This window comes from Pelobates fuscus, chromosome 9 (genome assembly GCF_036172605.1).
Source record: "Pelobates fuscus isolate aPelFus1 chromosome 9, aPelFus1.pri, whole genome shotgun sequence".
In the NCBI taxonomy this organism is placed as follows: domain Eukaryota; kingdom Metazoa; phylum Chordata; class Amphibia; order Anura; family Pelobatidae; genus Pelobates; species Pelobates fuscus.
The window spans coordinates 63,612,430-63,639,967 of NC_086325.1; the positions used below are offsets into that span (position 1 = coordinate 63,612,430).

The following is a 27,538-nucleotide window of genomic DNA, read 5'->3' on the forward strand; positions in this document are numbered from 1 at the left end:
AAATGAGCCCACTGAAGCAGGAGGCACAAATTTGATGCTAGCCAGTTCAGTTGGGGACATAGATATCTATCCTTTAGTTGGACTGCATTGAAGGTCTCCCACTAAGCAAACCCCTAATCTGAGTACATTGAAGATCTTACACTAAGTTGACCCCTAACCTGACTACATTGAGAGATCACCCACTGGAGAACGCATTGGAGATCACCCACCGAGAAGACGCCTAACCTGACGGCATGGGAGATCACGCACCGAGCAACCCCTAACCTGACTACATTGAGGATCTAACACTGAGTAGGCCCCTACCCTGACGGCATTGGAGATCACCCATTGAGCAGACCCCTAACCTGACTACATTGAGGATCTTACACTGAGTAGACCCCTACCCTGACCGAATTGGAGATAACCTACCGAGCAGACCGCTAACCTGACCTCATTGGAGGATCACCCACTGAGTAGACCCCAAACCTGACTGCACTGAAGATCTCCCAGTAAGTGGGCCTCTTACCTGACTGCATTGGAGATCTCCAAAAGAATGGGACCCTAAACTGACTTCATTGCAGGTTTCTCAAAGCAGTACTCATGTATAGTAATGCTGGGAGGATGCAATATCATATCACTTCTTCCCAAGTCCACACAGTACTTCAAGTAGAGCAGTGGTCCTGCTCCAGCCCCCTTCTCTAGACACCAGATAAAATTAACTACTGCAGAAAAAAGGTTAAGCATACAGTAAGGTGGCTAACAGCAGTGCCATCAGAAATTTTGCGGCCCTGATATAGGTCAAGGTATGGGCCTTGCCTGCATACTGCGCGGAGCGTTGTCATGGCAATACTCTGATGGTTCCTGGGCTTGAGAAAGTTAGAGAAAGAGGATCCGCTGGAAAGTTAAGACTTGGGGCCCAGGACTCCCAAAGCAATCCAGGTCTCCGAGGACTGCCAGGTCCAAGACAACCATCATGGCTGTCATGTCTGGATGGTAGCCATTGTCACTAATAATGTGAATAGCATCTATTTTGTCAAGTATATCTAACAGGAGTGCATGTGTGGCTGCATATGTGTGTCTGGGAAGCATGGTGTGTGTCTGGGTGTTGCAGGTGTGTGTCTGGCAAATGTTTGTGTGTGCCTGTAGCTTGTGTGTGTATCTGACGATGTGTACATGTTTCAGCATGTGCACACAATAAAGGAATGTATGAATGTAAGGTCCTGCTAGTGTTTTTAAAGGGCCCCAAAGCTTGTGTTGAAACTGAAGAACAATAATTTACAAAATTATTACCAGCTTCCTCCCCCTCCCCCCCCCCCCCCCCCCCCCAATATTTGTGTATTTAAAGGGTAACTGTCACTTCCCTGGAGTTTACATAATTTAAAAAAAACGTTGATATTCACCTATAACTTGTCTTAAACTGAAAAGGAAATTCCTTGCAAAACATTACAAATGATGATGAAAACTAAAAGCATTGTTTCATTTCTCCTCTTTTCTGTATGCTTTCTCTATGCTGACTGCCAGGTCAACATTACAAGATGTATAACAATAACTGGCAGGGAGCAATGATGGGGGTACCCAATTGTAGGATAACGAGGTGGGGATTTCTACATTTTATTTAACTTTTACACCTGACATATAAATATATGTGTTAGCTATAGGCATATGTTAACATCATACTAAAGAATCTGGGAAGTCATAGTTCTTCTTTAACATCTGATCACATGGGAATGTTGGTACATATAAATACATATTTAAATAACAGGGAACACATTTGTATGAGAACATTGTTTAAATTTTTATTTATTATATACAATAATGTTAATAAATAAGAAACTGTACAAAAATCGGAAATTTACGATGCTAATTATATCAACAATGTATGGTAAAAAAAAAAGAGTGATGCACATGTGCATCCTTTAACCCCTTAAGGACACATGACATGTGATTCCCTTTTATTCCAGAAGTTTGGTCCTTAAGGGGTTAAATTACAGTATCAACTTAGAATGAATTGTGAGCAAGCATCAGAGACGGCTCAGAATGTATTACATATTAATATCTCAGAATATCTCAGAATGTTTATGCGACTTGTGGGTGCGCATACACAAATGGGTCGCCTTCATCTCATATATTGATAGTCTTCATAATTAATGGGGGTACAATAACAGGAATATGTTAATAGAAAGATCTGCAAAAGACATGAATTTGCTGAAAGAATGATGGTTAGGCTAACATCATGTAAAAAGATTGATTTGCAGTATATTTTACATAGTATCACAAACCTAATATAATATACCTTTAAGTAATAATGTATAGATAATGGGCTAAAGAGATAATGGGCTATTTATTGAAAAACTATAAGGTGTATTGGGTGGTAGATAGCACCAGCTGCTGAATGATGAATATAATATGTAAAGTATGAGAGGTATGTTACCGAGTTGAACATTTTAAAAATGTAAATCGGGTTAGAAAAATGTTTAGTTGATACAAAACAGTTTGATATAGGAACATGCACACAGAAGATACATACAAACAAGTAATACATGAGACGTTAAAAATGTAACACTGCAACAACCAATACAGATCCTGGTTAGATTCTACACCTTTACAATACTATGGATATCACAGATTTTGAAAGGGGGAAGCATTTTTCAAACATAGAAGTCTTTGTTAAGTATGACATCTCAGAGAAGATTCCTTTTTCAATCACCACTTTTGCAGTTAGAAAAGTACAGGATGAGTCAAAAGTCAGAAAACACATAATTAACTGTTAGTAGCTTACTATTCAATTCAATACATTTAAGACATATAAGAGTCTTAATATTAAAGGGACACTGTAGATACCCAAACCACATCATCTCACTGAAGTGGTCTCAGTGCAGTGCTCCTGACCCCTTAAACTAGCAATGTTAAACATTGCAGTTTCGGAGAAACAGCAATATTTGCATTGCAGGGTTAAGTCCATCTCTAGTGGTTGACTTCCAGACAGCCACTTGAGGCGCTTCATGCTTCCCAAAGACGTTTTACTCCATGAAATGACGTTGGGCATTCTCCCTGTTTGCATGAGGACGTCTAACGTCTTCAAGTTCCCTTTAGAAAAACATTGATTTAATTCTTTCCTATGGGGAAGCTTTAATGCGAGTTTTGCTCTTGCAGTACCTGCGCATTCGTTCATGCATCGCAGTGATGTCATGGGAGGAGAAGTCTTTGGTGCTGAAAAGAGGTAAGTGTTAAAAGGGTTTTTACCAATTTCAAGAGCAGAAGTGGGGAGGGACCTACAAAACTAGGGCACACTATAGCGTTAGGAATACAGATTTGTATTCCTAACTCTATATGTTCATTTAACACATTTAAGACGGCTGTTTTCAAGATGAAGAAAATGGTAGAGAAGCATAAGTCATAGGTACAGCCACTAATCTTTAAGGTAATGGTAATATGAATCTAACATTAGGCATCTTACATTTAATTTATTTGTGTGGCTCCTACCTTTTGACTCATCTTGTATATTTAAAAAATAAATAAGCATAATTATTAACATAGGAATGACAATACTCATAAGTTTTGTCATCTTTTTCCTATTAGGAAATTATATATAACTAGCTAAACAAGTTTTTCATGTACACAGCAAAAATATATACTGATAAAGCATCTGTTTTAGCTTTATATTCTAGTGTTTTCTATGAAGAGAGTGGTTCTACATGGACTTTACTCCATAATTTTTTAGATATATTGATGATATTTTTTTTTTGTTTCCTTTAGTGCATTAGAAAACTTTTCAATCATTGATGAATTTTATTGGAAAGCTAGTAAATAATTTGGAAATGTTGTTTTTAGAAAGTGTTTGTCAAAGTCTTTCTTTAATGGACATAAAAAATAGGTTTTAATGATAATTATGTGCTTGTTGCTTTCTGACTAAGTACTTCTTAGCTTCTTAAGAGCTGGATGAACAGTTTTATTAATTTGTTTTCATGAATAAAACCCTATCAACAGTCAATTCCCTTATGTGGCTTGGGGTGCTAATGTTGTGAATTGTCACTGAAAGTAATGGGAGGTCCAGCTTAATCGAGAAACCTCTGCTATATTGTGATATCTCCCTGGTGGTTTTCTGCGTTAATTAGATGTTAACTTGTTTTAATAAAATTTAGAATATTTTCTCTATAATACATAAAAACGTATCAACCATACTCCAAAGTATCGTTCTAATGGAATGTTGCAGATGCTAACTGAAAACTAGCTAGCATAGAAGTGGTGGCAATATTCCTCTACAATTAGATTAATACATTTATGATAATTTTCTTTTGATCCATATTACATAGAGGTAAATAACCAAGTAACCTCCTAAGGACCAATGACACTCTATGCCATCATAAAGATCTTTAGAGATCTTATTGTCCCAAAAGCAAGGTCTTCTAGAACTGCTGAAACTTGGTGAGTGGGACATTTTACATCAGATAACGTTTTAGGGACCAGATTGTAATGAGAACAAGGAATGTAATTCACCTTTAAGCAGTTATCAACACAATAAGGCGGTTAAGTATATTTTGCCACAAGCCATGAGGCTGTGATAGAGTGAGGGTGATTTAATGAACTGAGTTCAACATCTGTGATACCACATATTAGTTATTTGCGTTCAACATTCATGATGCCATTTAACATACAATTTGTTCCAGTGTTGAAAACACTACAATTATTAGTATGTTTTGTTGATTGCTTTTAACTTTCGAGGCAACATCATCATCTAAATCACATAAATTAACACAGGGAGTACAAAAAATCTAAAACAGCTATACATGTGATAAATAAGTTGGCGTCAACTTATTCTGATGGTGTCATACAGCTCCACATGTAAAGATTTTATTAAACACTTTATTAAGTTACGTATCACCTCGTAGTGATATTAGTAAGGCTGTATATCCAAATGCTATAAAATATTGGTCTTCTTCAACACTACATTCATTTTAAAATAATAAGACCTACATTCTGAAATGCTTTGTCAGGGATGAAATAACTTAAAATGAACACTCCAGCGTTTTTACATCCCTACATACATTACTAGAACACCCTAAGATGATGCTCGCTCTCTGCACCCACACCTAGCGGAAGGGAAGCACGGGACCCGTCAGCAGATCATTACTCAGAACCCTTGATTCTAAAATGTTTAACTGCATTGGCTCTGTTTAAATTGTACTGTATTGGTTCTTGAAATTCTTATATTCACTTTGCCTTTCTTATGGAATTGTTGCCTAGTTGCCTGGCCTGCGAGCCAACTCTATGCTGATCATTATACCTTAATAAACAGATTTACCAAAAAAAAACCACTCCAGCGTGTTTAGATTACTCAGCCACCCTGTTCTCCTGCAATAAAGGGGCACTACGCGATTAAGGAACAGCACTCTACTGACTGCCTAACAGCTGGGAGAGTCAAACCTATACACTTTATAAAGGTTCTTTTGAAATTGGCACTTTTATAATAGGACACACAGGGGACAGTGCTTTGAGGGGTATTGGTTCGTGAAGTGTACATTTAAGTATATTGAGGCACAATTGGCTTTTTGAAGATTCTACCAAATGGCCTATGCCTATAAAATGACTCTCTCTCATCAAAAGAATTTCCAAAATATAGGATGCAGCGCATATAAAATAAATAAAATATGAACAAACTGTCCAGTCGTCAAGAGAAAGAGAATTATGTGACACATTGCACTAAAACGTTTCAACTACTCAACATCTTAAACAGCAGATAGATTTTAGCACACACAAAACAAGTAGTTCTTTCCTTATAGAGTTAAATGAAAAGTTATTATTACGAATCAGCTCTTTAAAAAAAAAAAAAAAATAAGGTTTCTTGTAAATAGGAAATAGTTATATTAAGCTTAAATACCGGAAAGATTTGTATGATGGTTGAAATACAATGGACTTAGCGTTGGTCTTAATTCAGTCTCACTATTACGAGAAGTTTTTCAGAGTTTAAACATGCCAAAGTATGTGAGACCGGGACTATAATTAATACGAGATGAGTCTGTCACATTGACAAATAGTAGGTCATTTTGCCTCAGAGTAAACGCAGCTCCTTGTTTAATAGAATGCAGTGCGCAGTCTCCAGTCTTTGATAACAGCGTGTTCGCTCCTTTTAGTAACAGTATGTCCATTTGTGGTTGTCTGCGTAAGAAGATGTTTTGCACAAATGGTGCGAGGTATGCGTCTTTTGTATTTATACAAAAACTAACTTGTGAATACACATAGTAAACGCCAGGTACTTCCACTTTGAAATAGCCGTTAGTATAAGTTACTTGATTGCTCATTGATGTGTAGCCCTTTAACATCCACTGAAGAACTGTGGAAACAAAAGAATTGTATTATTTTTATTTAAATTTATAAAACAGCCTTATCTATTATAATTATAAACATAGAAGATGTTACACAGTCACATTATCAGTGGTGCAAATATTAACTACAAGTCCCAGAAACCTTTGCAGGAAGCTGTGCACAGAGAGCTTTGATATCTGCTAGCCATCCCGTACACTTTAACTCTTGCACTGCTTAGTTAAACTTTTTATGATATAGTATATATCTATGATAGGATTTAGTGGAAACACACTAGTGGAACTCAGGAGTACATGTGTTTCCCTACTCAAGTCATATTGTTCTATTTTAGGATGTTGGAATACAGACAATAGTCTACCTTCTATTAAATTGCCCTGGAAACTAATAACCAGTTAATATAAACATGTTTTCTCTGGGGACACATGCAATAAAGTATCAACATGCCTTTTAAAATCCCAATGGATCCTTTTAAAATCAATATGAATAATTCAATTTTTTTTTTCATTCCCATAATATGGGACATTAATGGAAGCTTTATTCTTCCATTGGAAACGATGAGTAAGAGAGTTATGTATCAATCGTCGTACAATGTAAATGCACAAATAGTTGTGTGTCTTTATAAAGAACCATTTATTTGTGAAGGTTATATTTTCAAAGAGTATTTACTTTATAGTAAGCAGGTTTTGTCCTATTAAACTCAGACCTATGATATATCTTTAATATATATAATTTTTTTAAATTAATTTTACGATGTATTTCCTTCTACTTAGGTTTTTTGCTAAACTGTTTACTAGACAATTAATGTAGCTTATATCCTTAAAATCATTTTCCTAAGAGGATGCAGTTGTTAATTGTTGGGACCATTTACTAATCTACCAGAGAATGTCTTTTAAAAGCCCATTTTGTTTTCTGCAGACACTATACATGATTCTAAAGCACACATCATATGTTAAGCAAAATTCCTTTTATAAATATTACATTAGATAGTCAGCAGCCTCATGAAGGTGTCTTCATTTAGCTCTAAAATATTTATCACTGCGGGCTTCTTGTCGAGAAAAGATGTATGCTCAACAATTCAAGTAAGTTGCAGGATCTAAAATTATAGTTTTGGAATTACATAATCATCTCAGTAAACATTTCTCAGAATAAGCTGACTTTACAAATTACCTGTAAATCCAGACATCTCAAAACTGACTGACAGAGAAATAGTGTTTGTCACCCATAGCCCCCTGAACAAACATTAATTTTTTTTTTCATTATGCTAAGGAAAAACACACACCACTATCAAAAATAGCTTATAGAAAACCACAAACTTGATTTGTTATTGAAGATCCCCCCACCAATACAACATGAACTGAAACAGATGTGACTTCAAAAAGAATGTTTCTTTTTTCAAACTTTTGTGTGGGCTGAACAAAGATATTACTACAAACTCTTCATGTTACGGTGGGCTGCAGAGGTGGGTACCTGGTTTCCCTGACACAGTACAAAGTGATAACTTTATTTAAGTAAACCACTGATTCATTTTTTTAAACATATTGTGCATCTGCTACATAAAATAACAAAAAAAACCCACAAAGATCCGAATTTGTTTAAATTAGTTAATACATTCTAAGAATCAACGGTGAAATGAGGTAAAAAATAAAGGCAGAGTTGATAGAATTGATGAGAGGTTGATAAAAGATAATACGCATAACAAACTAGATAAAATAAGAGGAAAATCACGGGGCCGCTTCGGAAAAAAATAGGGATCTTGGTTTCCGGCTGTTTATTATCATCTCTTTATTGTTGTATGTTTTATAATTGAGATGTACCACGAGGGCTGAGATATATTCGTTGGAAAATGTCTCTTAAATAAATAATTGAAAAATAAAAAAAAATAGCACAAAAACAAGATTTAAAGCAACATGTTGATTATGACTTGTTGTTGGTAAGGGTAGAGAGTTTGCATTCCCGATTCTATGGAGATTTTCAGAGATAACTAAATTAGAACAACAATTGCTAATAATAAAGACATACGTTGTAATATTTGATCTTGTTTCAGTAGATGTATGAAAATACTGCTATTTTATTTAAAAAGTGCAGCAATGTTCTGTAGATTTTCTTGCCAGAGCTGGCATCATACTGCTGAATAATTGCTGAGAGAGTTGCGGGGTGGCAGGTGCCTACTTTGCTGATATCAATGCAGAGTGCACTGCGTACTGGTGCCGGGAGCCAGGATGTGACATCAACCCAGACCAGATATCAGTACAGAACTGAATGGAGCTGTGCAGTCAGTGTACAGAGTGATCCCACCAGCTCCCCACTAAACCCCAGGGATGGGCTCCCCCCGACTACTCCCATGTAAGGTGGACTGAGTGAATCGAATTGTATAAAAAATAAAAATCAAGTATGTAAGTGTGAGTGCATATATATAAATGTGTGAATGTGTGTATGAATTTTTGTGTAAATTAATGTATGTGCGTGCAGATTTGGGGCTGTAAAGTTGGAGGTTACCAATGCCTGGCAGACCCCAGGTAAGTTGTTAAACCATTCCTAAATTGTTTGATTGCTTTTTCTTGAAGGGCAGCAGGGCAGGCTGTAGTGGTTATGGTGCTTGGCATGTTCTGGTTCTAGTGGATGCAGAACAATAGAAAAAATAATTCTACAATTTGGAGGAGTGCCAACATGCATTTCATCCCAGATACCAAGTACCCTAGGTAAGTACCTGCACGACATGGCTCACTGGTATGCAGGGACGTTTTAGCCGCGAGGCAAACAAGGCATTTGCCTTGGGCGGCATTTTCCAGAGGGCGGCAAAGAATGCCGCCCCCAAATGCCCAGGGCAAATGCCTTGTTAGCCTTGTGGCTAACTGACATGCCGGCTGGGCGTACAGGCTGCTGTGCGCTGGCGGGTAAGCGGCTGATGAGGGAGCACTTCCTCTGAGCACTCTGCTCAGCTCCCTCGCGCGCCGCCCGCAGAGTGAGGCTGGGAGCTGAGCAGAGTGCTCAGAGGAAGAGCTCCCTCGCCAGCCGCCTACCCGCCAGCCTGCACGCCCGGCCGGAAGCCACTGGACCACCAGGGAGAAAGAGACCCCCCCACCCAGCATTCCCAAAGGTAAGGAGGCTGGGGGGGAGGTTAAATAAAAAAAAAAAAAAAATATATATATATATATATATATATATGTTAATGTTAGTGTGTGTGTCTGACTGTGTGTGTGTGTGTGTGTGTGTCTGACTGTGTGTGTGTTTGCCTGTTAGTGTGAGTGTGTGTGTCTGACTGTGTGTGTGTGTCTCTGACTGTGTGTGTGTGTGTGCCTGTTAGTGAGTGTGTGTGTGTGTCTGCTAGTGAGTGTGTGTGTGTGTGTGTGTCTGCTAGTGTGTGTGTATGTGTCTGACTGTGTGTGTGTCTGTTAGTGTGAGTGTGTTTGCCTGTGAGTGTGTGTGTCTGTTAGTGAGTGTGTGTTTCTGTTAGGTAGTGTATGCGTATCTGCCAGTGAATGTGTGTGTGTGTGTGTGTGTATTTAGAAGGCGGGACGGGGGGGAAGGGTTGGGTGGGGGTTGCGCGGGGGGGGGGGGGGGCAGAGGGGCGCCTGAGTTTTGTCCTGCCTAGGGCAGCACAAAACCAGGATACACCACTGCTGGCATGGCAACTGAGCTTACTACATTATTGAAATTAGAGCCACGTGTCAACCACAGGCCACTGTCCATAACACATCATATCGCGTACCTTCTGTTTTGTTGGTGCTTTTACCCACAAGATGTATTGCAACTGGAACTTTCTCTGTATCTGTAATAAACAAACATAGACAGCATATTTAAAATTAAACATATGAAAACATGTCAGCTATGCATGTGTTCAAAATTACAGTTTAAAGGTTCACAATAAAAGGATAAAAATTACATATCTTATAATGCTGAAGAAATCTATTTATAATCTAGAGAACGTTTGTGAATATCCCCATTGAGACATTTCTGCTTACATGATGGTGCTTAGTGGAAGAGAATGAAGGTAGATATACTTACCCGAGCCTCTTTTCAGGGTTGTCCACTACAGCTCCTGGTGGTTTAGTCTGTCAGGAGCTGTATAACTAATGTTATCTCATGTATGTATAAATAAAAAACATGGGCCTATGAATGCTTTGAGACTATTCTATTGGTTCTATTGAAAAACTCAAACATGACAGTGCTTCTTTAAGACTGAAAACAACTAATTGAGCAACAACCTGGAAAATCAATCATGCAATAGACGATTTTGGGGCGAAAATCTCCAATTCTAGCATTTTTTTGCAAAATGTGTGGTTTCACATATTTCACAATCACTGTTGCATCCTATATTTTTCCCGATCTATTGATTTGGTTACAGTTTTTTTGCAAACCACTGGTTACTTCTAAAGTCTGAAATCCTAACTCTAGGAAACTCTGATTTTCTGTTCCGTTCTTGAGATTGTTCCTGTTGAGAGACTTCTGAACAAGTCAATCAAGCCTTATTGATAACGTCATTAAGTAAGAGCCTATTTCATCAGATAAATGTATAAATAAATACTTTGTCAAGCCATAGGGGATTTAGACAGTAATAAATTACATATACTAACCTGAAAAAATATCACTTCAGTTTAAGAGTTGGGAAAAAAATTGTTCTTAGTCAGAAAGGGAAAATTACTTGAAAAACCAATGTTATTTATATCTAAAAACAGCATTGTTGTTTGTTGCAATGTTATTCATATTTACCAACGGAAATTGCTAGTCACATATATATCTTGATAAAAGTCATGAAGAAGGACTGAAATGCCAAGTGACCTTTGGTAGTCGGTGCTCTCCTGTTTATAGAAAATGCATTTGTGCATCTTTCTAACTATCTACACATCAGTAGTCAACCTTGGATAGGAGGAAGGCACAGAATTACTTAAAGAGCAATCTACGATGTGACATATATCATTATTCATCACTCATAGCTTCCACTTTACAGTACCAGATTGCCTCAATTTCAGCACAAAATGTAGCAAAGAGAGAAGTGTTCATCATAATAATTTATGTTTATTATCAAAACAGTAACTGCAAATAAAGTTAATTACCTTGAAAGAAAGAGAGAAATAGTCAGGGACAGAGGGGGGACATAACGATGAACCGGATGTATTATGGGAAAATAATGCCTTCAGGGAATAAGGGTATCAACTCAAAGGTTGACTGGTGGAGAGAGGGTATTTCATTTCCAAAGTTCGGTTTCACTCCTGTTATCTATGAGTGAGCCTAGCACTGTCTATATCTATATAGCATTTCTCTACAGGTGGACCACCGTGAAAGTTATTTTATGACGGAAATTCTGGAGAAGGGACTGATCAAAACTACTCCAGGGCTGATGTCATGCTAGTATTTATGGAGCAATTAATAGAGCTGATCATACTCTGCCAATGAGCTAGCTGTAGTGGTTATAATACTTGGTGCTTGGAGTGCTGTAGGTCCAATCAACTGCAGAGTTTAGAGTCAGTTGGGAAATTTGTGGAAATCATTGCCACAAATAGAAAATTATGTAATGGACATGTTCTAGCGTTTTAATTGTCCTACCTGTAATCATAGTTATGGCCATTGCATGGTCCAGAAGCTAGTGTTAGAGTAACCCACTTGGGAGCAAGGGCCGAAAAGACAAGGGTCAAAAAGATGGATTGATAGATGTACAGCAGGATGCAATGTTTCATCTTGAATGCATTAACATATTAAGTCCCTTTTGCTTCTTTTAGATTTTTGAGTAGGTCCTAATTTGTGTGTGACTCACCTTGTATCATATAAATATTTGTATATATTTATTTAGTACGTGATCTGAACAGGCAAATCATGATTTTAAATTCCCTACTGCACAGAGATGTAGGCATCATTAGTGGGATTATTTCCCGTAATGAATCATTAATAATACACCATCATACAGTGTGGGAGTCCTAATCTCAGGCAGAACCGGGACATGGGAAATGTTTTAACCAATAGTGCCCTTACAATATGGTCCCTACACTACTCTACACTGAACAATAACTCCTATTTTATTATAAAACTAAACATTAAATAATAGACTACTATTATTAATCATTTTTCCCTTTTATCACAACTTTGCATACGGTATAAGAGATACATCTATAGACAGGATACCTCAAAATAATTCTAACCTGCGTGGTGTTAAACAGGCAATGACTGTGTATTTTGGTTTCCTGTACTTATGTTTCAAATTCACTTTAATGATAAATACAGTGATGTTTGTTGTATGCAAATACTTTGTATAAAACACTTCTAACAGTTTAAAAGATTTAGATTAGATTTTTCCACCTGCATTGATCTTTTTTGGCTTTCATTTCTCTGCAACAAACAGGATGTTTAGCTAAACAGACTGGTGCTTTAATGTGAACACATCTTGAAGTTTATTCAACAAACAGTGGCTTGTAATGAAATGAAAAACAAATCGCAAATTCAGACCAAAACTGCTGCGCTGGAAAAAATCATCCAATTCACCTTTCTTTTTCAAAAAAATAAAAAAGTATATTACAATATATCATAAGTACACCACATCTCATCAGAAATACAATGAATAGAACAATGATACATTCAGACGTGGAACTAGTAGTTACCAAAATAGTAGCACATATAATAAATTACACCATTTGGGTTCACAATTTCCACTTGCCCACTAGCCATTGGCAAGTACAAATTTAGCCTCATGAGTAGTAATACACTCCTCGTTAGTTAGTGAGCCATGGAACTTCCAGACTTGGTCTGAAAGCAACTTATAGGTCTGTCTAGAAAGGTTTCCGACGAGTTGTCAATTAAATGTGAATTGGTAATTTGATTTAATGCTACATAGGACAATACTCCAGAACTTGTGTACATTTGAGAAGCCAGCAGATGTGAAAGAGGGTGTTTGGAACATTGTGACATCGTCAGTAAGTATCTGGAATTTTAAAAATAGAAGAGTGCGGGTGTGAATGGGTAAGATACCACTTCCTAATTAGTTTCTTGGTATCTGTTACATGTAGAGCTTTGGTGTGCAAGGAAGTATGTTGTTGTGATGTGAGAAAGAGTAAGGGTCCATATTCCCATCTCTTTGTAAATGAGAGAAGTGCTATCAGGGTTAACAATGCAATACAATATATATTTGGAAGAGACAGTGGAAGATTAAGGCATTTCAGGAACAAGGAGCTTCAAAAGAACTGAGTGCCCTGTGGATTTGTTTGGAGGCTACATAGTAAGTCAGTTGGTAGTGTAGATATCTTAAGAAAGTGCTTGAAGTGGTAGTAAGGACATCAAATAAAGGTCTAAGGTTCCCTCCTTATATGATAAATAACTCCTTGGGTGGAAATTCTTATAAGCATGAGGGGACAGTCCCAATCGTAACTGAAGATTATGTGATAGAAGTATGCATCCTTAATAAGTCTCCACATTTGGAGTTTGAGCTATATCATAGAATGTCTGAGTAGGCTGTAACTTTATTGATATGATATATTATATTGATTGATTGATTGATATGTACTTTCTGAGAAGCCTCAGATTTCAGGATTGCTACATACTGCCTGTAAGAAAGATTCCACCATCAAAGGAAATAGTAGGGGTTACAACAGTCAGCCCTGTCTAGTACCTTTGCAGATTTTCACAGGTTGGGATATAAACTCAGATTTTCGCAATAAGACTGGAGTATGGCAATCCACTTTCTACATTTCCAAAGCCGAATAAACTTAATTAATTCGATGCAATAGATGACCAGGTTCAGATAAATAAAATAAAATTAAAAATAAAATAAAACACAGACCTGGTACAGAATGGTATATATAGACAATAAATCAGTTAACAATTTAATATTTGGCGCCAAAATGACGTCATCTTTGTGAGACATATGAGTAATACAATACAATGTAGAGCAGAATAAAAATATTAATAAAAAATAAATAAATTATTTTGTCATTTTGGCGCCAAATTTTAAATTGTTAACTGATTTATTGCCTATATATACCATTCTGTACCAGGTCTGTGTTTTGAATTGCCAGTTGATAAAGCCCTTTGTGGCGAAATGTGTTTTGGCTAATTTTAATTACTTTTTATCGTACTAATAAAGGAATATTGGCTATTATTCTGCAGTTGCCATATACCTTTTATTTTATCCCTAAGTTTTATTTTATTTTTAATTTTATTTTATTTATCTGAACCTGGTCATCTATTACATCGAATTACTCACTCTCTCAAAAATCCCAGGTGGGGATTATACCACCTACGCTATAAAAGTGAGCAGCACATTCTGCTCACTTAAATGTGAGTATTCCATGTTTCTATTATTTTCTGCTGTAATATTAATACAGTGAGCACTATATTTGTGTTATTTTTCTTTTCCACTGAGGACCTCTTCTGCTCAAAAACACCTACATCCTACCAGTGGGGGATTGACGCCACTAAATGCGAGATATACCTGAGCTAGTCCAAGCTCTCAAATAGGTGAGTCCAATACCATCTTGCTTTGAAGTTTTTATTTCTACGTAAGTTTAAGTCGCAGTCTGCACTATTGGAATTTTTCCTTTTTATCTGGATATCTCCATCTGGAACAAGAGAAACTGACCACTCTTCAGCTCTACCTGTATAGATCACCACTACACTCAAGTTCCTACAAGTGGACCTGGCCCTCTATTTGCTCATTTATTATTAGGACTTATCTCTATCTTATCTCTATTGATATATGTAAGTACAAACTGTGTTTCTACTAGCTTTAGCACTTTGCAGTGTTATTTTCACAATTTTTTTATTTCTGTTTCTATTTTTGGTTTTATTATATCTTTTCAGCGTTTTTGGCGCGACCTACAATTTTTATCTTCTAGATTTATCCCTTTCCTTTTGACGATTTGTGAGGGAACTTCATAATTTTAGGTTGCAGCCTCCTTATAATTAGTTTCATTTTTTCTATTGAACACTAAACGCTGAACCCACTACTTTGTACAGACTATGGTAATTATATCTATTCCCCACGTTGTGATTGTGGCGCCCTGTATTGTATTTTAACTTTGTTATATACAATGCTTTACACTTGTGTTTTGAGGGATTTAGGGAGTGTTCTCTTTTCCAGTGGCTTGCCTGCACAATGTTGTACTTTTTTATCTCTTTTTCCCTGCAATTTGGTTAATTGAACAGGGCCCTCAACCCCTCCACTTGTGTCCACTTGTCTGGTTACAATTACATGTCTGTTAGTCCACCCATTGTACAGCACCACGGAATTTGCTGGCGCTATATAAATAATAAAATTAATAATAATAAAAGCTAAATTCTGAGATGCATTGCTAAGATCTTAGCAAATAGTTTATGGTCAGTCATTATTTAGAAGTGATATTGACCAAGCACTGCCACGCTGTTCTGGTTCCTTCTTTGGTTTTACTTTTAAGGGATATATAAGCTTGAAATGTTTGTGAGGGTACAGTACCATCAGCAGCCAAAGAGTTAAATGCTTTCAGGAAGTAAATGGAGAGTTGATGGGTAAATAGTTTATCATATCTGACAATGATTCCATCAAGTCTTAGCTTTTTCTTGAGAGGGGTCACTTGTACAGCTGCTAAGGGATCAGTATGAGTGATCAAGTCTTCAAAGCTATGCTTGTCGACAGTAGGAATTGTTTTGGAATTGTGTCCAATGAGATATGGAAAAGTGGTCTCATTGAGGGCACATGAGCTGTTTGTCAGGAAGTTGTAAAGATTGCAATAGTGTAAGTGAAATGTGATGGCGATGTTGGTCATGAGGTGGGAGATCTGAGCTCAAGGCGTTTGTATGTTTAAAATGTAGGTAAGTTGCTGTCTTTGTTTGCATCCTTTACCAAGGCATTTCCCTGACTTATTGCCATGGTCACAGAATACAATTTGTTTGTGCATGTTGTGCATTAGTATCAAGGATGTGGTTTAGGAGTTTGTTCTGTAAGGTAAGCTCATAACATATGTCTGCAGAATAAAGTTGTTTATAATTGCATTCTACGCACTGTAGAGTGTCCTTTTGTCTTGTTAGCAATTTGATTTTTAAGTCACAAAAATTTACAGTTTAATGAATGAGTCCCATTATATTTTACAGATTTTTTTGGTCACCCTTTGCAATAAATAAATATAACAATTTCACATGATTGTGATTCTAATTTTAAATATATATTTGAGTTCCAGATGGGTGGTCAATGCATTGCTTTCAAAGGATTAACTCTTTACATGAATACAAGGTACATTTTGTTGTGTTCTACATACTTAAATTGTCTTCTGTTGTCTTGTTTGTCCGCTCTCCTACTCGTGGAGCTGTTGATGGTTGGTTGTTGTCACCTGAGAAAACAAAACCATGCATTCTATCATTTATATGTCAAACATTCTTAAAATATATTGTCAGCTACATGCAAATGACATTGATTGGGTATGTGTGTGCAGCAATAATATTGCATGAAAAGATAAATATAACATGGCATTAAAATCCTCCTATCTTGTTGACATGTTTTGTACAAAGTAATATGGATGACTAAACTGTTATTCCTTATGTTTAATAAATTGAGCAGAATGAACACTGAATTCATTGTTACCATTTTCCTACATCATTCACTCTGCCTTGAGAGAAGAAGTGATAATAGGGGATGTGGAAGTAGCAATAAAGTGCATGTTGGCACTAACAGAACAATGGCTTGTTGGTTTAATGTGGAGAGCGAGCAGAGTCCTGATAATTAAACCACTTATATTTAAATTAACTCCAGTTTTGTAACATTGGCGGAGCTCCTATACTCTGACTGAGTACCTCCACCAAAGTTCCCTATCGCTGGAAAACAATGGACAAAGTGATTATAGCCTTTCCCCAAACACCAGTCTGTAACGGATCACCTGGCACCCCGACTGAGTACCTCCGTTGATGGATGCTCCTAGTGCTTCCCGAGGGCTACAAGCACTCCACCAGACACCATAAGCACCGCGGACCCCACGAACCGCCGCAGCTTGGTTGGGGTCTCGCCGTCTCCTGCCCACCCTGGACCTACGACCAGGCTTCAGGATGTAAACCTCTCCTCCCAGATAGTGAAGCAGGAACAAGCTCTTACAAGAGCTTAGTAGTGATTACAGCAAGGGAATATGCAGAGCATAGCAATCCCTTGTAGCAGATTCCCCCAATAAGAGATGACACTTCAAATTGAGGGTGAAGAAGAACTGACTGTGCTGCTGGCACACCCAGCCTGGCTTTTATTACGGTCTTGCACATACAGGACTGCCCACAGGGAGGTATAAAATAACCAATAAAGTAACAGTTACAACCCACAGTAAAGTCCTTCCCTCTGCCTGTGATACAATTATCTTACACAATGGGAAATGTAATTATCACAAGCAGAGAAATACATTTTTTACAAATATACTGCAACTTGCAAACTATATATTACATTCACATAAAAATTACATATTCACAATCAATCCATTCAGGGGAACAACATATTAAAAATGGCACGAATCAGACCAGGGGTTCAAAAGTTAGCAAAAGTATTTTTAAAACCCACTGCCAGCATGGCTTTCCGGCCCAAACCAGTTTCACAAGAGTCCTCTATCCTGGAGACAATGGAGAGGTAATCCAATTATATCCAGAGATAAAGGCAGACTCCATTGAGCACATGTTAGCAAAAGACACAAAAAGACACAAAAATACATAACTCCTATCATACTGAACAGAACCCCCACATTCAACCCATCCCCAGATGGCTTAGATCTGAGCGCTCAATATATCCGAACCGCGCTCAGATGCCACGAACACAGTAAAATTACCATGGGGTTTAAGTTTAGCATGGGCTGATGAGAGGGCCATAGTCTTAAAGGGACATACACGGTCCAATAGAATTCCATATGCTGCTTAAAGGGCCAGTGGCAGCATAATAAAGTACAGTATGCCCAAATGTTGCACTTGAAGGGCCAAATCTCCCAGTGACCATAATCACAGGGCAGGAGGCGGGCAAGCAGCCCCCTCCAAAAGCTCATGGGAACCTCTGTTAAAGGGGTGAGTTTGCTACATAGTCAAAACTTGGTGAAGGGGTAAACAGCAATACTTTATTGAGAAAATGGTTACACATTTATACGGACATTCCCCACAGGGGGTTATCAAAAGGAACAATGATCCCCTTCCTGGTGCCTCTGAGTCTAAGAAATAACTCAATTAACTAGAAGATAATATTATTAAACCCCAGAAAACAGGGCTCTGTACAGTGAAAAAACCCAAAAGTTAGACAACATCATACAGGGCTAGTTTCCATGAGGAAGATGTCCAAAAAGCAATTGGATCAGAGGTATCCAGCCCAAGTAATCCAAGTAACCTCCGATCCAACGCAGAATTCCAGGCTGCCTTCTGGTAGGTACCAGTCAACAATAATACAGTTCTCTGACTCCATGGAAGGAAGCACCACTTAACTATCAATGATTTTTGTTAGCCCTCTACCTCGGATATCGTCCCTTCAAATAGCACTCTTCTAGCTGCCTCTGAGCATGAGTGGTGTCTGTTGAAAAATGTATAGGGCGGACGTTCTGACCTCTAGCTGAGTGGGAGTTTTGGAAGGACGGCATGTATCTCCCACTGCTGTAGTTATTTCTATCCCGATCAAAATTAGTAACACAGGAGGGAGTGGGCAGTTGAGTGATAAAGCTCTTTTTAGGAGGAGGTTTCTTGAGTCATGCACTGATTGTTAGTGACATTGGAGTAGGCTATGTCAAAGTAAGCACATACTCGACTATCAAAAATATGTGCTTTATCTGGTGACTACTGATTGTTTTTGCAGCTTAAAAAGAAACCTTTTGTGTATTTAGAACCAATCGTCCCTCCTTTGAAAACCTTATCCAAAGATATTAAATACAGGTCATGATTTGTGTCTTGTTTTTCTGGCTTTCGTTTAAAGATCCATTGTGCAAGAATGTCAATTAAACCTTCAAGATCAAAGATGCCATTTTCCCTGTTTTCATGCCAGAGTGTCTACCAAAATGCTACATTCCATATTGCTTCTTTTACCTAGGAAGATGACTTCTATGTGTAAACTTATTTTGACAACTAAATTAGAATATTATAATTGAGAGTCAAATAATAAACAGTAAGCATGGTGTTTCTCTCAAGTCAATCCAGGTAAAATGGATTTTATGGAATTTTGCCAGGATTTAAGAGATGGAGACTTTGCATTTTTATCTCTCTCATTGGTGTTTTTCATTAAGTAAAATTATTTTGGGATGTGCATTGCTAACTATGCAATATTAATGTGCTTTACTGTGGAAGATTACCGTGTATATATAGGCTAATTAGAAAATACAACAATCAACCCACCTTTCAGCTTTCCAAACATTATTCCAGGAGAGGAAGTATCTGCGACCTAAAGAGAGAAATAGAGTTATACAATTTTCAAGAAACTAGTGTGATAACAAGACACCTATGACAGAGTTATACAGAGTTATATACCATGACTGGAATCTGACACTATTGTCTGTTGTACCTAACCTTAAAGTTCTATCATCTGAATTCTGCACGGTCTGTCTCTATATATCTTTAATTGCTGCTGCATTACCCAATCCCATTAGCCCTATTTCTATGCCGGTGATTATCTAAAGCAGGGCTGTCCAACCTGCGGCCCCCCCGATGTTGCTGAACTACAACTCCCATTATTCTTTCAATGAAACACATAGCCATGGAATCATGGGAGTTGTAGTTCAGCAACATCTGGGGGGCCGCAGGTTGGACAGCACTGGTCTAACGTGTTATATTTTACAGTTTTCTACTTTTCCCATTTACAACAAAGTTAATAATAATATACAGCTGAGTTTATAAAACATTAACAGGTGTACAGAGTATTATTATTATTATTATTATTATTATCATTATTATTATTATCATTATCATCATTTATATAGCGCCAACATATTACAATTATAAAATGGGGATATTTGACAACAAGTAATTTACATACGGAAAATAACTGTGACAAGAGGTGAAGGAGGCCCTGCTCAAACAGGCTTACAGTCTATGAGGAGAGGGGAAAAGACACACAAAAGAAATAAGAGCATGTCCGCGGGGAGGAGGGGTTGGTAGATAAGATGCCTGTGTTGAAATAAGCCAGCAAAGGTGGTGTGTGTAAGAACCGACCAGTGGCAGTAGAGAGAGTGAACTGGGCTATGGAGGCGAGGGCAGTGATGAGGGCAGGGAAATAAGAGAAATCTCACCCAGGAAGACGTAAGCTTTCCTAAAGAGGTATGTGTTCCATGTCTTCTTAAAGCTCTGGAGGCTAGGGGAGAGTCTGATAGCACAAGGTAGTGACTTCTAGAGGAACATGGCAGCCCCTGAAATATCTTGCAGATGAGAGTTGACAATTTGGGAACCAGCAGATGTCAGTAGCAGGTCATTTGCAGAGCAAAGGGAACGAAAAGGGGTGTATTTGTTGAGTAGAGAGAAAATGTAGTGAGGAGAGGAGTTTGCAAAGGCTTTGTAGGTTTGTGTTAGCAGTTTGAATTGGATCCTGAAGAGTACTGGAAGCCAATGTAATGATAGGCAAAGCAGTGAGGTATCAGTCAGGAAGAGGAAGCTGGCTGCAGCATTCATTACAGACTGAAGAGGGACAAACAATCCAGGTATTTGGAAGGTAGTGAGTTGCAATAGTCAAGTCAAGAAATGATGAGTGCACAAACAAGTGCCTTAGTTGTATGTATCTTGAGTTTAAAAAGTGAACAATATTTTTAAGGTGGAAGTTACCGGATTTAAAGACAGACTAGATGTGGGTAGAAAAGGTAAGACATGAGTCAAAATGAACACCAAGGCAGTGAGCATGAGAGGTTGGGGTAATTGGTGTCCCAGTGACTTGCAGGGAGATTGAGGGAGCAAGCCTATTTGAGGAGGAAAAAATGAGGAGTTAAGTTTTTAGAGTTTTAGAAAGATTACGTTCTAGGAAAGCAAGAGAAAGGTCAGGGGAAGAGAGGTAAATGTGTGTATCATCAGATGGTACTGAAATCCAAAGGAGTTATTAAGGTTACAGAGAAATGCAGTGTAGATGGAGGATAAAAGAGGACCAAGAACAGAGACACTAAATCAGTGTTCAGATAGATAGGATAAAAACCAGGAAAGAACAGTTTCATGGACTCCAAAGTTGTGAAGGGTTTGAAGAGGAAGAGAGTGCTCAACAGTGTCAATGGCTGTAGAGATGTCGAGGAAAATTAAGGGAGAGTAACGGCCTTTTTAATTTAAAACCATAAATAGCACGACCTAAAAATACAAAGGGAGACCAATAGTGCAGACAAAAAAGCGCTAAAAAACATAAAAAAGGGGAACTATAAAACACTCACAAACATAGAAGTTTAAAAGGCAGGGTATACTCAGTCTTCTTCAAGTGCTTCTTTTCTTCTTGTGTATGAAGATAGGTACTTGAAACAAAGCACAGAAAAAGAACATAGTGTGTAACTGTATAATTTTCCAAGTATTGCTTTATTGTGTACACTTACAAAATCAAGAAGTTAAAAAGGCCCATCAATATATACATCCACTGTCAGCTACCAGGTACAGATGAAACCGCCAGGATTAAAAGACAAAATTGGATGAAAAAAGGGTCCACAGTAAAATAATTAAAAAGTGAAATAAAGCTTGCCACCCTACGCGTTTCGTCTAAAAGACTTCGTCAGGGGCTTGTGGCAACCTGTGGCAAGCCCCTGACGAAGTCTTTTAGACGAAACGCATAGGGTGGCAAGCTTTATTTCACTTTTTAATTATTTTACTGTGGACCCTTTTTTCATCCAATTTTGTCTTTTAATCCTGGCGGTTTCATCTGTACCTGGTAGCTGACAGTGGATGTATATATTGATGGGCCTTTTTAACTTCTTGATTTTGTAAGTGTACACAATAAAGCAATACTTGGAAAATTATACAGTTACACACTATGTTCTTTTTCTGTGCTTTGTTTCAAGTACCTATCTTCATACACAAGAAGAAAAGAAGCACTTGAAGAAGACTGAGTATACCCTGCCTTTTAAACTTCTATGTTTGTGAGTGTTTTATAGTTCCCCTTTTTTATGTTTTTTAGCGCTTTTTTGTCTGCACTATTGGTCTCCCTTTGTATTTTTAGGTCGTGCTATTTATGGTTTTATGTATAAGATATTGAAGACGTTGAGGAGTCTTCGCACTTCCTATTTCTGGGTATTTATATAAATTTTATATTTTACCTTAGTAATAGCCACAGAGGGTTTTTTTGATTTTGCATTTGAGAGTGCAAATCATTTTTTTCGGCCTTTTTAATTTAACAGTTTGAGGGAAGAGAAGAAGATGCCAGTAGACAAGGAGAGGTTTAAAATATAAGTTAGGGATATGACAAGACTAGGGGAAAGAGATTGGACAAGGTGGGAAAGGAGGGGATCAAGAGGACATGTGGTGGATTCAGAGGGCAGAAGTTTAGAGACGGGGGAAATGAATTAAAAGGGGGAGAATGTACAGAATGGAAGCTTAGTATTGGAGGGGAAGAGAAAAGCGTGGAAACTGCATTCCTAATTTGGTTGATTTTGTCTGTAAAATGGCCTAGCTGTTAGTGATGGGCTTGCAATGGGATAAAGAAGGGAGTTAAAGGTATAAAAGAGACTTAAGACGATTTAAGTGCAGATATGTGAAAATTAGTTTTCCCCAGGGAAGATATATGGGTTTTTTTTTTTGCGTGTTTTATTTTCATGTATTCCTTTACCTACTGTCATACATATAATTTCATACATAAACGAGAAGAGCACAATGAAAAACATTTGAATATTAGTACCACCATTTACTCACTTGCTGAGTTACTTCTCCCAAAATCCCCTGTTGCCAACAGCTCTTCAGACCACTTCCCCCCACCCACTCTTTTACAGTGGTGTCCTTACAATATCCTCATAAACATCCACATAACTACTTACTAGAGATGTCCCGAACAGTTCGACGGGAACTATTCGCCGACGAACATAGCTTGTTCGCAGTCGCCGCAGCAGGCGAACATATGCAATGTTCGGTCCGCCCCCTATTCGTCATCATTGAGTAAACTTTGACCCTGTACCTCACAGTCAACAGACACATTCCAGCCAATCAGCAGCAGACCCTCCCTCCCAGACCCTCCCACCTCCATGACGAATAGGGGGCGGACCGAACATTGCTATGTTCGCCGTCGCACAGTTCCCGGCGAACTGTTTGGGACTTACTCTTAATTTAAATAACCGTTTGTATGATGACCTGCAAACTGATTAGCCATCAGCTCCTCTCCAGCCTGATACTTTGTCTCATCCCTGCTCGCTCCTGTAGACTATACAATCATGTGCCCTTTGGTTTATATCTTTGTAAAATATTTCAACAATAATAGATTAGAAACTCATAGATGTAGTTTGACAGGGGAGCTTTTAATGATGAGATGGGTGTTGAGGAGGTGTAGGTGGGACTTAATGAAGATATAGGGCGTATGATGAAGCGGTAGCCCCATATTGAGGGTTGTAAGATTTGTGAGGTAGGGTGACCTGGAATTAAAGAAAGCGATGTTGAATGGAAAGGCCCATCAGGAAAGAAAGGAATGCTAAAATGGAAGGCAAGTTCCAATTAAACTAATGGTTCTGAATGTAGGGGAAATTAAGAAGTAATGTGAAGCTAGGAGGAAAGAAACCTATAACGAATGGAGTGGATACTGGAGATATGAACCATGAAGATGAAGGTAGCTCTAAGATACTGAGAATAAAGGAAGGGCAAACCAATAATGGAGGGAGAGAGGGCTACGATGAAAGGATGGAAGAAGGTACTGAGTGGATTGTGGGGGGGGCAGAGGAGTACTTACTTGAAAGAAGAATATTCTGTGATTTATAGGGGCCTAATATAAAGTTAGTGTTTGCTGTGAAGAAAACGCATGTTGTAAAGAGAGAAGGTGCCGATATAATTGGATACATACTTTGTGGAAATGAAGGGAAGGTGTGTTGAGGAAAGAAGGAGCAAAAAATAAAATAAAATGAGAGGAATACAGATGGCAGCAATGTAATTTTTTTGTTAAAAAAATGTTTGTTTTTTTTCTAGTAGCTTTCATTCTGAATATCCTTTCATTTCACTTAGTTTATAATATATTTATTTATATTTATATAATATAGTCACAATAGTTTATAATATCTTTGGAAAATTTACGTTCCAAGAATTGCATGTTTTTTTGTAGTCCTGTTGGAGAAGACTATGTGTAATAAGAGATGCATTAGAGACGTAGAGATACATTCTTAGATTGCAGCAAAAAGATCACAAATGTATCTTTGTCACGTTTCATTTAACTTAGATCTAAGAACAATTAACCGCTAAAACTTATGACTAGTAAAATCTACTTTTGCGTCTTGGGAAATTATTGCATCATAACCAATTTACATTTCTGCATTGATTCCATTGGCAAGTTTTCTTTTTTTCTTTCTCAGTCTTTTAAGCGTGTCTGAAATGAGCTTGAAATAGAGATGAAAGTAGAAATCTATGAGATGCAACTTCTGTCTCGGAAGGGTTTTTCAGTCACATGAAATTGTATAGTTTCCGAACTTTGGTTTTCATTTCTTTTGTTTCTGGCTCGGTAAATGTTTCATAGCATTTTCCACAATTTCTCGATGAGTTCCTACCTGAATAGTCACACATTCCAACCTTTGGCAATATTTTATATGAAGTCAGTAAGCTTGCAGATCTGTTATAAAAAAATTTCAACACCACTGTTGCTATTACTGGTTTGGTCCAAAAACATCATATTTTATGTTAAGCAGTAAAGCTTAAAGGAACACTGTAGGCACTGGAACGGCTTCATCTCATTAGAGTGGTTATAGTCAGGGCAGGCGCATCCATAAGGCGGCACAGGTGGCCGCCTTAAAGCACAAGAGCAGGGTGGCGCAAAAATCCACTGGAAACTCAGATTTTCATACTCACCTGTCTTCCTGCAGCCTGCAGATGGCCTCTCCTGATGAAGTCAGGAGGAGGGGGCGTGGCTTCCACTGCTCTTCTCCCAGGACCGCTGGAGAGTCTTGGAAGCAGAGCAGAGGAAGTCACGTCCCTCCTTCTAAAATCTTAAGGAGAGTCTGGCCGACTTCACTGACTACAGACTCCCAGACTCAAGATCCTGTCCCACCCCTCCCTGGACAAAGGTACGCGTCAGGGAAGGTGGAATACACTTCAGTTTTTTTTTATTCCTCTCCTCAGCCCCTGTCACCTTCCTCAGCCCCTTTCCTTCTTCCATAACCCATGTCCCCTTCCTCAGCCCCTGTCTCCCTACTCAGCTCCTGTCCCCCTACTGAGTTCATGTCCCCCTCCTTAGCCCTGTCCCTTTTCTGAACCCTGTCCCCTTACTCAGCCCCTGTCCCGCTCCTAATCCCCTGTCCCCCTCCTTCGCCCTGTCCCTTTTCTGAACCCTGTCCCCTTACTCAGCCCCTGTCCCCCTACTCAGTCCCTGTCCCCCTCCTATTCCCCTCTCCCCCTTCTCAGCCCCTGTTCCCCAACTCAGCTCCTGTCCCCCTCCTAAGTCCCTTTCCCCCTGCTCAACCCTGTTCCCTTACTCAGCCCATGTCCCCCTCCTCAGTCCTGTCCCCCTCCTTAGTTCAGTCCTCTTACTCAGCCCCTGTCCCTTTCCTCAAACCCTTTCCCTTTGCTCAGCCCTGCCCTGTACCACTCTTCAGCCCTGTCCCTCTCCTCTGCCCTGTCCCCTTGCTCAGCCCCTGTCCCTTTCCTCTGCCCTGTCCCCCTCCTCAGCCCTTACTCAGCACCTGTGCTCCTACTAAGCCTCTGTCCCCCTCCTCAGCCCCTGTCCCCATACTCAGCCCCTGTATCCCTCCTGAGCCCCGGCCCCCTTACTCAGCCCCTTTCCCCTTACTCAGCCCCTGTCCATTTACTCAGTCCCTGTTCATCTTCTTAGCCCCTGAGACACGCAAAAAGAATGGGGACACATACACACAAATAGGCTGGGGAAAGAAAGATACACAAGGGGGGGTTATAAGAGACACACAAGAGCATGTAAGACATAGTAAGGGGGGATAAAATACACTATAGAGGTTAAGAAAATTAAAAGGGGGGTTACAAGACACACAAGTGAAGACACTTTTTTTTAAGTTCAGGGCGGCCAAAAAATCCTTGCACCGGCCCTGGTTATAGTGTCTCGAGTCCCCTGGCGTTGTCCTTTCATTCAGCATTAAACTGATTTAATGTTTGAATGCTGAATATGAGTCCTGAGTCCCCTCTATGCTACTTGTGTTAGGCATTAGCCTGAATAGCAATGAGCAGCTGTGATTGGCTGAGAGCATTAACTGACTGCTTTTAGCATATCATAGCAATCATTGATGGTATTGCTCAATATGGCTACAAGGAAGCGTGTAATCTAGCCTGACCAGGAATCCTCATTCATTGTTAAAGTGTTAAAATACTATTTAATATTGAATGGAGGGACAGCATCAGGGGACGCCTGGTACTATAACCAATTCAATTAAATTAATTGGTTATAGTGCCTAAAGTGTCCCTTTAAGTGATCACAATTACTCCAAAAAATGTATCAACACATTAATTGAACCATTTTTCTTTTAAAAAATTCTACAGTCAAAAAGACATGTTAAATCGTTTGTAATACTTTTTGATTAACCAATGTCCTGACAATTATCCAACATTTGTGTGCATGGCAAGCACAAACACTACAAACAGAACCACTAAAACAATGGCATTTGGAAGCAGCATCACCAGATCTATGCAGATTATTCCAGGCCAATTATTTCAACCAAATACAGTACAAATAAGCAGCGTGACAACAATACAATGTAATTAAGTCAATAACACAATAAATACATGTGTCTGTTTTGCTAAAAATATCTGCTTTCACACAAATATCAATATTGATTTGGAACATTACTACTATAAATAAACTTCAACTTTGATTATAATAAAAAAAAATGCATGATATCACTATTTTGTATGTCATTAATCTTGTGGTACTGGAGCACTGACTTTGAAATTCTGAGACTTTGATTCTTTCAGATTCCATCTACTTGTGCCCCATATATATATTTATTTATAAATAATCTTTTCTTCCTTGCAGTGGATCTTAATAGACATGTGCAATTTGTTTCGTTCTTAATGTACATTCGGCCGAATTTCGTAAAATTTGGATATTCGTAAGCAACCGAATGTCCAAAGTCCCGAATTTCCAAAGTGCCGAACTGAACCGAATTTCCGAAGTTCTTAAATGCCGAAGTGGGTTAGGGTTAGGGGAAGCGGTAGAGTTAGGTGTGGGTTTAGGGTTAGGGTTTAGTGTTAA

At 38.5% G+C, this 27,538-nt stretch overlaps 1 protein-coding gene across 1 annotated transcript in view; it reads right to left on the reverse strand.

Annotated features, from left to right (window-relative positions):
• Positions 1–5,936: 5,936 nt before the first annotated feature.
• CD40LG (CD40 ligand) overlaps positions 5,937–27,538 on the reverse strand; it is a 30,914-nt gene continuing 9,312 nt past the window's right edge. The window contains exons 3-6 of the mRNA XM_063433528.1: positions 19,585–19,630; positions 16,515–16,586; positions 10,010–10,069; positions 5,937–6,310 (exon numbers count right to left, since the gene is read on the reverse strand). Of these exons, the coding sequence (XP_063289598.1) occupies positions 5,937–6,310; positions 10,010–10,069; positions 16,515–16,586; positions 19,585–19,630 (552 nt within the window). The remainder of the gene's footprint in view (positions 6,311–10,009; positions 10,070–16,514; positions 16,587–19,584; positions 19,631–27,538) is intronic.